The sequence below is a fragment of the Toxotes jaculatrix genome, chromosome 13, assembly GCF_017976425.1.
Source record: "Toxotes jaculatrix isolate fToxJac2 chromosome 13, fToxJac2.pri, whole genome shotgun sequence".
Taxonomy (NCBI): Eukaryota; Metazoa; Chordata; class Actinopteri; family Toxotidae; genus Toxotes; species Toxotes jaculatrix.
The window spans coordinates 15,031,696-15,044,978 of record NC_054406.1 but is presented as its reverse complement, the minus strand read 5'-3'; the positions used below and the strand labels follow the sequence as shown (position 1 = coordinate 15,044,978).

Sequence of the window (13,283 nt, the reverse complement as noted above, 5' to 3'; positions counted from 1 at the left end):
ACACATCAGGTTGGTTTGTTATGACATGATATTCTGGAGATGTTGGATTGCAGCAGCTCATCAATCTTGTCTGTCAATGCCTTTTTTCAGACTTCCTTTTAAGCAAAATTTGCATTTCAGCCTTTTATTCTTGAAATGCATTGTGGTGCAAATGCTGCTGTGTCACATGATGTGACCATTTCTGATGTGAGATATAAACAGCTTCATCAACATTTTACAGGATTTATTAAATCCACACCACCTGACTCTGGCTACAGATCTGAGGGGCTGTGTGTTCAGACCCTGCCACTCTGCACCATCCAAACAACAATGTGATTTCCTGGATGAAGCTTCTTTCCACTTGTCGAGCTGCCACAGTCTTTTTGCCTGTGACTGGAAAAGTGTGATTTTATTAATCATCACTCCCTCCGATTTACATTCCACCTCAGCCAGCCCTTTGGCATTTTGTACTGCTGCACTTAGATGACCCAAAATAGCAGGTGTGCTTGGGGGACGCTCACACAGTCCGTACCACTTTCCGCTTGTCATTGCACTTGCCTGATTGAAATAGGGCCCCAAAAGTCAACCATCATACTGGAAGTAGTGCTTTGAGCTAAATGCAAACACCAGCATGCTAACATGCAGGTGTTTTGTGGGTATAATGTTTATGTTCACCATCTTAGTCTGTGTTAACATGCTAACATCTGCTAGTTTGCTAGCTGTAACATTAGTTATATAGATATTTGGTCATAAACCACAGTAATGCACAAATTAACAAACTGGACACAATTTTGACCTGATGATGGTGCTAAATTAAAAGTGATAGGTTCACCAAAGCTGCTATACTTCATCCTGAGATGGCAAGAATATCTGTAGTAAATCTAATTTTCATTCATCCAAATTTCAGTTTCAAACAGTAGTTGCTGAGATGTTTCAGTCAGGCTTTTAATTTGAATACATAAAATTTACAACAATAACATCTACAACAAGGACACATTGAACAGAGATAAACAATCTAGTGAAATATGACAGAAATCTATTATCCCTAAAATCCAATCTCTAACAGTACACGGCATGTTCCTAAAACCATGTAAAGTTCTGTGCACACCACAATGTCAAAGCTAATGACAACTAGCGGTTTGTCTCATTTTGCTGTGTTTTAAGAAGCTGCAGCCATCATGGGTACAGGAACATGCAATTCGGTGTGCAAGCATGCTCCCCCACTCTTCATTTCAAATTTAAACGTAGCTTGGAGGGAGACCTGCAACACACATGCCTTAAGCAAAGGAGAAGAGAAAAATTTTAGAGCATTACATCCTTCCTCCAGAGGACTGTACGCTTTCAGACTTCAGAAGGAGCTTCTCACCCTATTTGTATCCCTCACATAAAATTTGGATGAAAATAACACGCATGCATGTGCACACATAAACATGCGAGCACATACACCCTGGAGAATTCTGACAAAAAGTTGGCTGAGCACAAAAATACCTTCAGCTTAAAAATAAACCCAAGAACTGGCTGTTTGCAATTCTTTCCATACCTGAACAATCACTCGCTCTGTTTTTGCCTGTCGAACAGAAATACACTGTTGTATTTACGTCCAGTGAATCTGTTTCCAATTTTGATAAGGCTTTTGTTGGAAGCCCGGAAACGACGACTGAACAAAAATACAGATGAAGGTAGCAAGAGAAAGGTTGGGAATTATAAAGGAAAAGAAATAAAATAGAAAATTGCATTTCTGAAGCTGTGAGAAAAAGGAAGTGATACTTTCAATTAGGCGTTTAGTCACACTTTAGGAATGCAAACAATACTGGCTAACCACAGTTGATGTGACATAATTGCACACAATGGAATTACTCTGAGCCCAAGTCAATTTGTTTACATAATATCTTATGTTAAACAAAGACTCTGAAGACTATTTAGTTAACTAGCATAACAAGACAGGCTTTTTCATATTTGTGGAAACCTAAGCCAAGTAAATGAAGGAGCGCTATATAGGGAGGGATCTCCCTGCATATAAAAACCTAAGGCAAGCAGTCAAGTGTGTGTTTTTTTTTTTTTTTTTTTTTTTGGTTTCTGACTATTTAAGCCTAGTTGGAGTGAAAAAAATTCAAGAAGATAAAGGGATGCAGATTAACAAGTGAAAGCCTCCAGGGCAACCACAGAGACTGCTTATGGCGTTTAATTCTGATAACGCAAACGCAGATTTTCCTGCAGCTGTTGCACAGTAACATTCCAGCAAATAACTGTGGCTTTTATTGTGAAGCAGCTGCAACAAGTGTTGAGTTATTCTCACTGAGGTTAGTTTAGACAAGGTTTAACTCAGGCAAGAAGCTACTCCAGATTCCTTCAAACACTCTTTTTTTTTTGTTTTTTTAGTGGATCAGTTGAAGAGTTTCAGGCACCTATTAACTATTGTTAATCTTCCCAACTCGCTGCATCCACTTCCAAGGTTACTATTATTTACATTATATGGGATGATGCAGGAAAGAAATCATTGTAAAGTAATTGTGAATAGTCTATGCTCCACACTATGTTTAATCACTGTTAATATGTTAGTGAAGATTGTCAGTCTCACCCCTGCCCCAGATATCTCACAGCAGGCCTCCTGAATGGCGAGGGATGGGTCACAATACAGCACCGCCTGCTGAATGTCCATCTGAAAAAGACAGAAGAGGGGGAGAGAGAGGGAAAGAGATTTGAGATGTATTCCACAAGCAGGTCTCCATAATTACATTCTTTAATAAAGAATGCAAATAAAGTTTAAATGAGGCAGGAAACAAAGCTGAAAGCCCTTTATTTGGAAAGACCTTTGTCAGGAGCTTTACATGTGTGAGTGAACATGTGTGAGAGCACACATGTATGAACACCTCCGCACACAAAGAAACAAAGACCCTGCCTGCTTTCTGACTAGGCCAGTTTAAACGTCAAAACCAAGTGCCTGGATTACTGGCTCTTTTAAGAGGTAATAGTCTTCTACACGCCCATTCTCCAAGGTTGTCCACTCGCTTTTTTAATCAGGACTGAATGAGATTGAGTCAAAGAAAACAGCACTTCAGGGGCATAGCCTATGGTCTAAAACAGGCGCACATTCATGCAAATATGAACATACGCGTCCACAAATGGAGAGAATGAATGATTTCAGTATAAAGGCCTCTATGGGTTTGTTCACTACAAACACTTCACTGTGTCCTTCGTGGTGGAAATGTAGCTTTATAAGGGATGTTTGGAAAAAGCCTGGTATGGCATTAAAATTCTATATGCCAAGGGTAAATGGAATTACATTATATAGCAAAGAACTACCATGCCATTCTCAATTCTCTCTCTACAGGTCCCAACAAGGGGAGGTGATTCATTCAAACCTCTTCTGTAACAGACAAACAACAATTTGTTCTTCATACAGAGAGAGCTTAAAGGTCGCTACACTTTGAAAGAGTATGTGTAGATGGCATTTACATGGCAAAGCTTAACCTTGATCAAAAGCTCTTCAACTGTTAAGATGGGGCAAACATACAGGACACTGATGTTGATGTTTTTGTATGCTCTACTTTACAACTCTCCAGGGAGGTCTAATTATTTTAGCTTAATCATCATTTATCCTGTCTGTTTTCCCAATAAGCACTTTGTAACTCTGAAAATGTACTATATAAATAAAGTTATTAGTATTATTAGTATTATTAAAATACCTGCACAGGCCCAGCATCAGAGGCCCGAATGCCCAGCAGAGTGTGTCCGTCAGTGGGCAGAACTCCACGGGGCTCCAGGGGCTTGGTCTCAATGGAGCTGCAGTCCACATGTAGGGAGGCTGCCTCTTGCTGCACACTGATGGCCACCTTGTGCCAGCGCAGGTCCATCAAGGCCTCTACCCCCTCCCCCGTGAAAACACAGGTCACCAGGTCTGCATCAGGGTCTGCCCCTTTGGCCCGCAGGGACAGGGTGCCATCTGGCCCACTCAGGTCTACAGAGAGCTGTATTTCAAAGAGATACGTAGGGGAGAAGGGTGGGATAAAAGAGATGTATACATATGAACAAGTGCTGCTAAGAAAATCTCAGGTCGTCTGACTGGAAGTGGCTTCAGCAAAGAGTACTATGTACACGCTGCTACCACCTAACAAAGCTGTAGTACAGAAGCAAAGATGAGGTAAAGGGGAAGACATATTAATTACACACACGAGCAGTACAGCCAATCAATCACTCCTAATGAGGCGACTTGGCCTCCATCCATCATACACATTGAGTATTTAAATCTGGCCTTAGACTCTTGGTGATTATGGGGACTCTGAGGGACTCCAGTGCTTCATCATGGAACACATATGAATAACAATGAAGGTGAATGAAAGAAGAGAGCAGAAGATGATCGAGGGAGGACCGACGCAGAGACAGGGAGCAAGAGAGAGGGAGATCGGATTAAGAATAAGAGAGAACAAAAGACGTGTGGAATGAAAAGGGGGAGAGAATTGAAAAGGTGTCACGAGAGAGAAGAAATCGAAGGGGAAAGTGGATGACTACGCAAAAAAGAGATGAGAGGCAGCAAGAATGAATAGACAAAAAGCATGATGAATAAAAGGTGAATGACTGAGGAAGAGAGAGTAGAGGAAAAGGATGGAGGGAACACGATAGGGAATAGTGAAAAACATACAGGAATATGTAAGGCAGGCAATGATGAAACAGAGAGCGAGTTGCACCTGTGGGTATCCCTGCTGATCAGATATCTGGAAGAGGTAGATGGTGTCCCTCAGGGCAGCCTTCTTTAAAGCCAAGGTGAAGATCAAGGTGAACTCCTCAGGTAGGCCAAATGGGAACACCTGACTGAAACACAGAAGTTCAGAGGGGTCAGAGACAAGACATTCTTGTAAAGGTGGAAGCTATGAAACTAAGTACAGGACAAGTTTAAAGGGGAACTCCATCTGTTTTTACATGCAGGTCGGTTTATTAACCATGAGGAGTGCTACTCAGCCTCTCTTCTTCCTCAAAGACCTTTCTAAAGTCAGAGAAAATTATTACAAACTACAAAATGCTTGTTGTACAAACTTGGAGCATGAAGTTTAAAGCAGTTATAATCAATATTTTTACATTAAATACAAGTTCATATAGAATCCAGGATATATGGAGTTTGGCCCATAAAAGGGAGCAAAAGTCTCTCAAGTCTCTGCTGCTTTGCTTTTCACCATTTTAAAAAAAAAATCTGTTTCTTCTGAGAGTATACCCTCAATTTGATAGAACCTTTGTCCCTTCAGCTACAGCAGTACTATATAAAATACCCTGTCAAGAATTTGTTTGTAAAAATATATATACATGTATGTACATGCGTATGTAAGTATATGCGAAGATATATGTATGGGGCATTACTGTATATGTGCATATGTGACACTGTCCACATGTGTATTGTGTGTTATGTGCAAGCATTAATGCATAAAGAAAGTCAGTTGCCAGAGAGTTAACATCCCATTTAATTAAGCTGCTGGCACAATAAGACAACTTTTAGGTTCACATTATCTTTCTTTGATGTCCATACCAGTGCAGTGACAAAGTTATCTGTGTGTCTGTGTATGTGCATTTGTGTGCTTCCACACTCCTGCGTGAGCATTTTTATATTCTGTGCATGTTTTTTTCTTTCCCTGTTTTTTTCCATTTAACTTTTTTGCCCCACATTTTGCAACCACAGCCAGCAGTGCAATGCAAAGCCCTCTGTGTGTAACCCCCTGGCATCAATTTTCATAGCAGATACAGTCCGGCAAACCTCATCCCTAGTTTTGGTCAAGGGCATCTAAGAACACAAATAAATACACACACAAATATTCACTGCATGGCAGTGTGTAGATATACTGAGAGATGAAGGGTTCACAAACAAGCCCAGTGAAATGCATGCTCACAGAAACGGTGAACACTTTGAAATAATCTCTCCTACTCTGAGTTTCTCTCTCTCTCTCTCTCTCTCTCTCTCTCTCTTTTTGCAGACATGCACACACACACAGAATTGTTGATGCTGGCAGCTGGTTTCCCACTCCTAGAAGTGGGGTGACAGTGATTTATGACTGAGGGAAGATCCAAGGGAAAACAGCCAACTACAGGACGTCAAAACAAAGAGAGGATGAGTAGGAGAAAAGGTGAGAAAGAGAAAACATTGAACCAGGAGACCTGGAGAGAGAGTGAGAGAAAAAAATAACAAGAGATAGGGAGGGAGAGAGGACTATAGCAAGGGACCAAGAAATTCTGGGCATCATATGAAAATGCGTGAGAGTTTCATATTGACTATACCATTTTATGTAAGTAGAAAATGTGACGAAAGAAGAGAGTGTGTGCAAGAAAGAGAGACAGACAGACAAAGAGAGAAAGAAAGAGAGAAACCAATGTTGAAAATGAAGTTGTTTTGCTGTCGATTAGTGACATGAGCTGCGGGGCACAAAACCACTCAAAAACTATTGACTTTTTAGTTGAAACTACCTCACCTTGGCCTGTTACATTCATGGTCCTGGAAAAGAACACATAAACCCCACTGACACACACACACACACACACACACACACACACACACACACACACACACACACACACACACACACACACACACACAAACAGTGAGATAAATCACTCAGTTTTGGCCACGCAGATTCAGATCTTCCCTCTCCCAGTCTGAGGGAATGTTACTTCTGCTTCTCTTGTTTTTAAAAAAACAGAGAGAGGGGAGGAAGAAAGTCAGTGCAAGCCAGAGAGGAACAGAGGGGAAGAGGGGGAGAGGAAATCTAATGCTGGAAAAGCAGATCTCCGGCTTAAGATGGGAATATCACCTGGTGTATAAGCACCCTTATACTGGGCTCTAACTGTACTGGAATCAATTGCTTTCAGAGGAGAGGTCTTCTGAAAGAAATTTTAAGCAGCTAGAAACTGACAAATAAAGGAAAGAAAACAACCATAGTCGCCAAATATTGTTACACACCGCAACTATCTTTGGCTTCTTGTATTTTAAACCATTTGTATTCAGTTGAAAGTAAATGAGCACTTTAGACAGCAACACATACCTTGTCAACTATTATAAAAAAATCACTTTGGGTATGGGAATTTATGTACTGACCTGCTATGGTAATATCACCACTGTCATTGGCCCAAGCCTCTTTCAGGCCTCAGTCTGAATTCAATTCACTCGACAAATCCTTGATAAAGCCATAAAGCGTGAAATTTAAATACCACTGTTATATACAGAGAAGATAACGTTTTGCTTTGAGCTAAAAGCTAATATCATCATGCTAACATGCTCACAGTGACAATACTAACATGCTGATGTTTAGCAAGTAAAATGCTGCTGAACACTGTGATCATAGCAGCTCCAAAGCTGCAGCAGCTCCCAAGTTTGACTCAGAAAAGAGCTAAATGAAGAGCGTAGGCCAAAAAAAAAACATTACTCAGGTCGATAAAGGTTGGTATAAATTATACAAACTGTTCCACAAATTCAACATTAGTCAGACCAGCAATCACCCCCCCCCCCCCCCCCCATCTGTACGTTGAAATATCTTTGTAAAAAGTATACCACATTCTCCTCACTGATTCATATCCCCAACCTGCCTCCTGTATTTGCTCTCTAAAAATAAAATCTATTTCTCTATCTAGCTTTTGTTTTGTTCCCCCTACATCTTTGCTCTTTCTATGACCCTTCCGTGGTCACAGGAATATTTTAAACACACTGAAGCCCTCATGTTTGTATTCCTTATCTTGAGTTGATTAGAATTTTGTTGACCTTTTCATCACAATTAATTATGTCTCTGTGTTTATTCATTCAAAATAAGAGCAGCAGCAAAATGCTTTAATGTGTGAAAAAAAAATGTAAACTGTGCCAGTTTTGCTATGTGATAATAAGTGTTAAATTCATTTAATGCATTTCAGCTCTGTCATGAATAGTCGTGATGTTGGCCTCATGCCATGACTTCACAGAATAGCTTCCACTCTCTCCTACACACTGTAGTTGCATAAAAGAAACAGGCCCAAAGCAATCAAATCATATCTTGCTGAAATTAAAAGGCATGTGACCAGCTGTGACTGGTGATCACTTCACTGTCAGCAGACAACTAAGAGAGGCGAGGGACAAGCAGCTTGATCTGGCTGTCATTCATCTGCGTTAGTTTGGATTAGCTGAATGGATTAGCCTCTGATACAAAGCAAAACGGCACTTTCCAATTACCGTACACACGTCTCACACTTCAGTCAACCTCACTGGCAATGAAATAAAAAGCTGCTTGAGTGACAGGGAGCCTGTGGTGGTGGGAAGCCGTGTATTATACAGTTTCAGAAATACAGTATATAAACTTTACACACACACACACACGCACACAGAAAGATTTAACTAGATAAGCACATGCATATGGTGACAACCACACACATAAGCACATATGCACAAAATGTAGAGCATACATACGATTAAATAGAAAAAGCCATAGAACAAGCCTGAGGGTTTGTTCTGATGCATTCTCTTATTGCTTGGACTTGAACCTTCAGCCTTCTTGTTCCCTCACCTCTACATCCCTTAATCGCTTATCTGTTCTCTGCCGCCACTCTTCTTTTCTAAATGCTTTGCATTTTAAGTATACATAAGTTAAAAAAAAAATTAAAAGCAAATAAATAAAGAAAATGAGCATTATGACTCACTGATGCTGATATACAATTTTTAATGATTTTATCTACTTTTCGGCGAGGCAAGAGTGCAAAGGAGAAAAGGCAAATCAAAAAAAAAGGGAAGTGTCTCCTCTGATTTTGTTTAGTCATTTTGAGAAACATGTATAGAAGGCAGCAAGTTCTATGTATAGAGAGAAACAGAATGAAAGGCAACCTTCAAGCAGGGCTGATGTGCTTATTATTCTCTGTCTGAGCTAGAAAGAAGTCACCCTTCTTCACTGATAAAACTGACAGCAAAGCTCTCAATGGCATCAAAATTTCAATAAACGCCGCACCGCAACAAAATCCCAAACCAGGATCAGAGAAGAGATAGAGAATGGTGTTCCCGTCCTCTCTCTGTATGGTTAGAGGCAAAACAAAAACATCTTGGATTTTCCTCTTTGGTTCCAAAGATACTGATTTCCTGAGAAGTGACAGGTTTTTTTTGCCCCACCCCCCTTTCATAAGAACGACTACTCTCTAAGCCTGTGACAAACAATATATGTGACACTTTTAGAACAAAATGTCTCTACCAAAAAAGAGTGTTTTGTAGACAGATTTATCGGGCCTTCAAGCAAGTGGAACTCACAGTGCTGGACAGAGTGATAAAATACTCCAGGCTGACCCAATTGGCAAGTTCTGAAAAACTGCTTTATCGGTGGTTATAAAGAAGCTCAGTCGTCTGAAAACTAGCTATAATTCACTCAAGAACTCAAAAAGAAAAGCAACAACAACCACAAAAAAGAGGAGTGAAAAACACCCAGTGTGTAATACTAATAAGCACTTGTCACGCAATTCCAAACACAATCTACACCCAACTACTGTGTAATAACAACATGAAAATCCAGGAACGCATAATTACACCATGTCAGGCTGCAAAACCATGTTGAGCAAGGAAGCTGTGCTCTGTTGGATTTTATGGTTGCAGGTCTCTTCGCCCAGAGACAAGTTCAGAACAAGCTCAGGCTCTCAAACACGGCTGTTAAATTCAAACCCTGTAACTTTTTTCTTTTTTTTTTTCACTAGCGACTGCATCATGCCTAATAATTAAGGCATCACTCCTATGGATTACGCCCAAGCAAATAAGTCAGACTTTTTAATATGAAAACTAGTTAGAATAAGTACATGCGGTCACAACCAGAAAACCAAAAGGCTGTTACAGTTCAGTTTTACAAGCCAGTGTCAGTGGAGAGGGAAATGAAGTGGTATTTCTGGAAATGTAATCAGAGATTGACCCATGGTGTATGGTTTGCCAAGTGTCTGCTTTTTACACAACAGCCAGCGGACAGCGCTGACACGATGAGTGAGGGTTCAGAGGCTGATTAGCCGTAGGGTGTTCAGTCTCACTGCCTTTCTCTTTCATGGCATGAAAAGATAGAGCCTGCTGACAAAGGCCTACAGAAAGCTTGAATATTACCGCAGAAAATTCACTTTATTTTCCATTCTCTACCAACTAAAGTTGTACATGATGTGTTTGTGCAAGATGTGTTTGTCTGTAGGTGCTGGACGTACTGAGAGAGCTGTACAGTAAACTTACTCAGTGGGGCGTAGGAGTGCTGTCTTGCCCAGGCGGAGGATGATGGATCCTCGAGGGTTGCGGATCTTCTTGACATCTGGACTCTTGAGCAGGGAGAATCGCCTCACCAGATTAAAACCTGACAACAAATGGCATTCATCAGTACCGACAGAGATAAAACTCAGAGAAGGATGTGTGTCCGTTTGAGTCTATCTGTTCACCAGTGATATTGTGCCTGGCCGTCTCAGGAAACTTCCTCTCTTCTCCTTGTAAGGACGGGCACTGTACATCTGCGGAGACAAACAGATGACAGAGGATTATACACTGGAAAAAACAGTCAAACATCAGCACCAAAGAACCCTGAAATGTGCTATGAGTCTTTGCAGAAGTTATCTCAACTGTAACCTTTCACACCTCCTGTTGGATGAAATGGACACAGTTTGTGTGAGAGAACAAGTAACTTCAAACATACATATATTTGAGAGTAACAGAAATATTGATCTGAAAGAACGAGAAAGGGAGTCAGTGGGGGTGAAAGAGAGTCAAAAAAGAGTGTAAAACACACAGAGTGAGATGAAATGAGGGCAAAGCTGTGCAGAGAGGAACACAGCCTGGTTTGACAGGTTGTCTAGCACCAAGCTTGTCTGTCGCAGTAGCCTCCATTTGATGGATATGTTCTCACCCTGTCAGGGGAGGTTACAGAGAAAAGTGTTGCCTGTCAGAGCGGCCTGCCCGACTACAGGGGGGAGATGTGAGATGTCTAGAAAAACTGGGCTAGTACAGGTAGACATGGACCCTCTGAATCACTGTGATCCACAGTTAATTGATCTCTTTGGGGCCAAGGACCACGGCCCCAAGCTAGACCTACTACAGGGTACAGTTTTTAAAAAAGTGTTTTTCTCTGTACTATGACTGCAGAGAATGTGGAAGCAGGTGGTGCCCTGTGTTAACCAAAAATAAAACCTAATAATTTTCTCTGAGCTGTGTTGCTGTCAGTAACATTTTAAATCATTAATGTGAAGGTTAGATATTTTAATTTAACCTGATTCAAGGCTGCCCCATGCATAGGGAGGGTAGTTTTGTTTTTTTTTCTATCACCTTTCCAAAAGCAAGAACACAAAAGTAAAGGTATAAGGCCTTGGTTAAACTGCATTTTTATTTGCTCTAGAGTAAACTGTGAATGTCAGCATGCCTGGCTAACTAACTACTAAATTAGTTACCTGGCATTATATTATATTATTATGTGTGGTTACAGTTACCTATAGAAAAATACCTGTTCTGGAAAACCCACTACATGGGGCCAAGCATATTAATTGTTTTACTCCAGCAGCTCTAACCAAATTTGCATTAGATACAGTTGTGTTTTATTTGCCATACTGATTGGGTGTTCCTCATCCTCAAGGCCTTCTCTCTTGTAAAACTGATGTAGTATGTACACTGCAAGAAAAACATTTCATGATTTTATTAATAACACTGTATTATACACCAGGACTTACTCACTCTACCCTGCAATACACAAACTATGTTTCTTCCTTTTCATGTCTTCTACAGGGATAATCGGATGGTGAGGACGCAAATGTTTTGCATGGGACATGCAGCTTTAGCCCCTTCTAGCAGATTAAAGAGATGAAAAAGATTACAAAGCTCCACAGCTGGAGACAGTATTTTGAGTTAGCATTAAAGCATTAGCTTACACAAGCTAGCTACAGCTGGTAAAATCTGCCACAGGGACAGTTCATTTTAGCCCCCCCCCCCCCCCCCCCCCAAAAAAAAAAAAATCCATGATGATCAAAATTAAAGACTATTTCTTTCAAAAATCTATTGCAAATTTTAAGTGGTAAATAACTGTTATCACTGTAAACTGTGTGAGAACAGAAAGCTTAACAGATATCACAAGAGTAACTAAGCTGTGTTTAGCTAACAGTCGACTGTTTATGCAAGAACATAAAACCAAAGATAAGGTGCTGATTCAGACGCAGTTCATTTGAAGGTCACTATTAATTTCTGCCAATGAAGAAAAGAGGCCAGAATACAGCCTGAAGAAAAAGCTGTCTTTGATATTGAAAATAAAAATGCACTTCAAACGACAGTAATGTTTTTGTGTCTCCTGAATTTATGACTTCAGAGTAATCAAGATGTTGAGAGTATCTTTTTGATGAAACAGGCAGTGAACTGCACAGAGAGTTGCCTTAAAGCATGCAACGGCACAGCCTATGTTTCCAACCACAATTTATCTGGGCTGGAAGTCACATCAAAACGAGGTGAAAGAGCCTAATGTAATTACTAAAATAATAACATCCTACTGACTTTAATTAAGAGTTAGGAATTTAAGGAATTCAATTTCACGGAGGCAGGCTCAAGAAAGAATTAGATCACATTTAGTGCTTCATCACCTATTATCAAGTTCATCATTTTACACCCTGCAGCTTCTGCTCATCTTGGTTTGAAAACACAAAGAGTGTTTCAAAGCGCCGCACAATTCAGCCTGTCTTCCTGCACAGTGTGTCATTCTGTTATTGCTGCACAAAGTATAAATTAAAGTGAGGAAAAAGAGATGTCACGGTGGAGTTGTGGGAACCTGAGAGAAACTTAAGATGAAAAGTCAAATAAACTGCACGAATTGAATGTGACTTCTGAACAAAGTAACAGATACAGTGAAGAGTACAGAAAGTATCAAGCATAAGTTTAAAGACATCTGATCCCTCTGATACTCACTCTATCTTACATCCTTTTCTCTCATACATACTTTTTCTCTCTCCAAGACACACACACTCGCACGTACTGTATTTACAATTTGACAAGTTCATCCTGAAACCTTATCTGCTAACTCAGCACAAAGTACACTCTATGCAGCCTCACAGACACGTCCTGCCTTTTAAATCACACACACACATGCACCAAGAGCTTATCTTCATATCCCTATGCAGTTTTTTTTTTTTTTTAAGTCAAGAGATGGTAAGTTCTACTTTTTGTCACGGCTTATTCTCTCTTTTTCCTTTTCCCTTCTCTTTTTTTTTGTTTTTCATCACCGCCCCATTTCCATCAGACAGAATCGAGATGAAGGCTTTGTCAGGAATAGAGAGAGATCCTGGCTGGAGGCAAGTGGGCTGCACAATGAAAAGTTAAACAACACGAGAGAGGAGAA

General features: G+C 40.4%; 1 protein-coding gene across 3 annotated transcripts in view; it reads right to left on the bottom strand.

Annotated features, from left to right (window-relative positions):
- The window catches only part of col16a1 (collagen, type XVI, alpha 1), a 61,307-nt gene that overhangs the window by 37,259 nt on the left and 10,765 nt on the right, over positions 1-13,283 (bottom strand). For all 3 annotated transcript variants that reach the window (XM_041053127.1, XM_041053129.1, XM_041053128.1), the window contains exons 3-7: positions 10,360-10,428; positions 10,160-10,277; positions 4,665-4,788; positions 3,666-3,947; positions 2,558-2,638 (exon numbers count right to left, since the gene is read on the bottom strand). In XM_041053127.1, the coding sequence (XP_040909061.1) occupies positions 2,558-2,638; positions 3,666-3,947; positions 4,665-4,788; positions 10,160-10,277; positions 10,360-10,428 (674 nt within the window). The remainder of the gene's footprint in view (positions 1-2,557; positions 2,639-3,665; positions 3,948-4,664; positions 4,789-10,159; positions 10,278-10,359; positions 10,429-13,283) is intronic.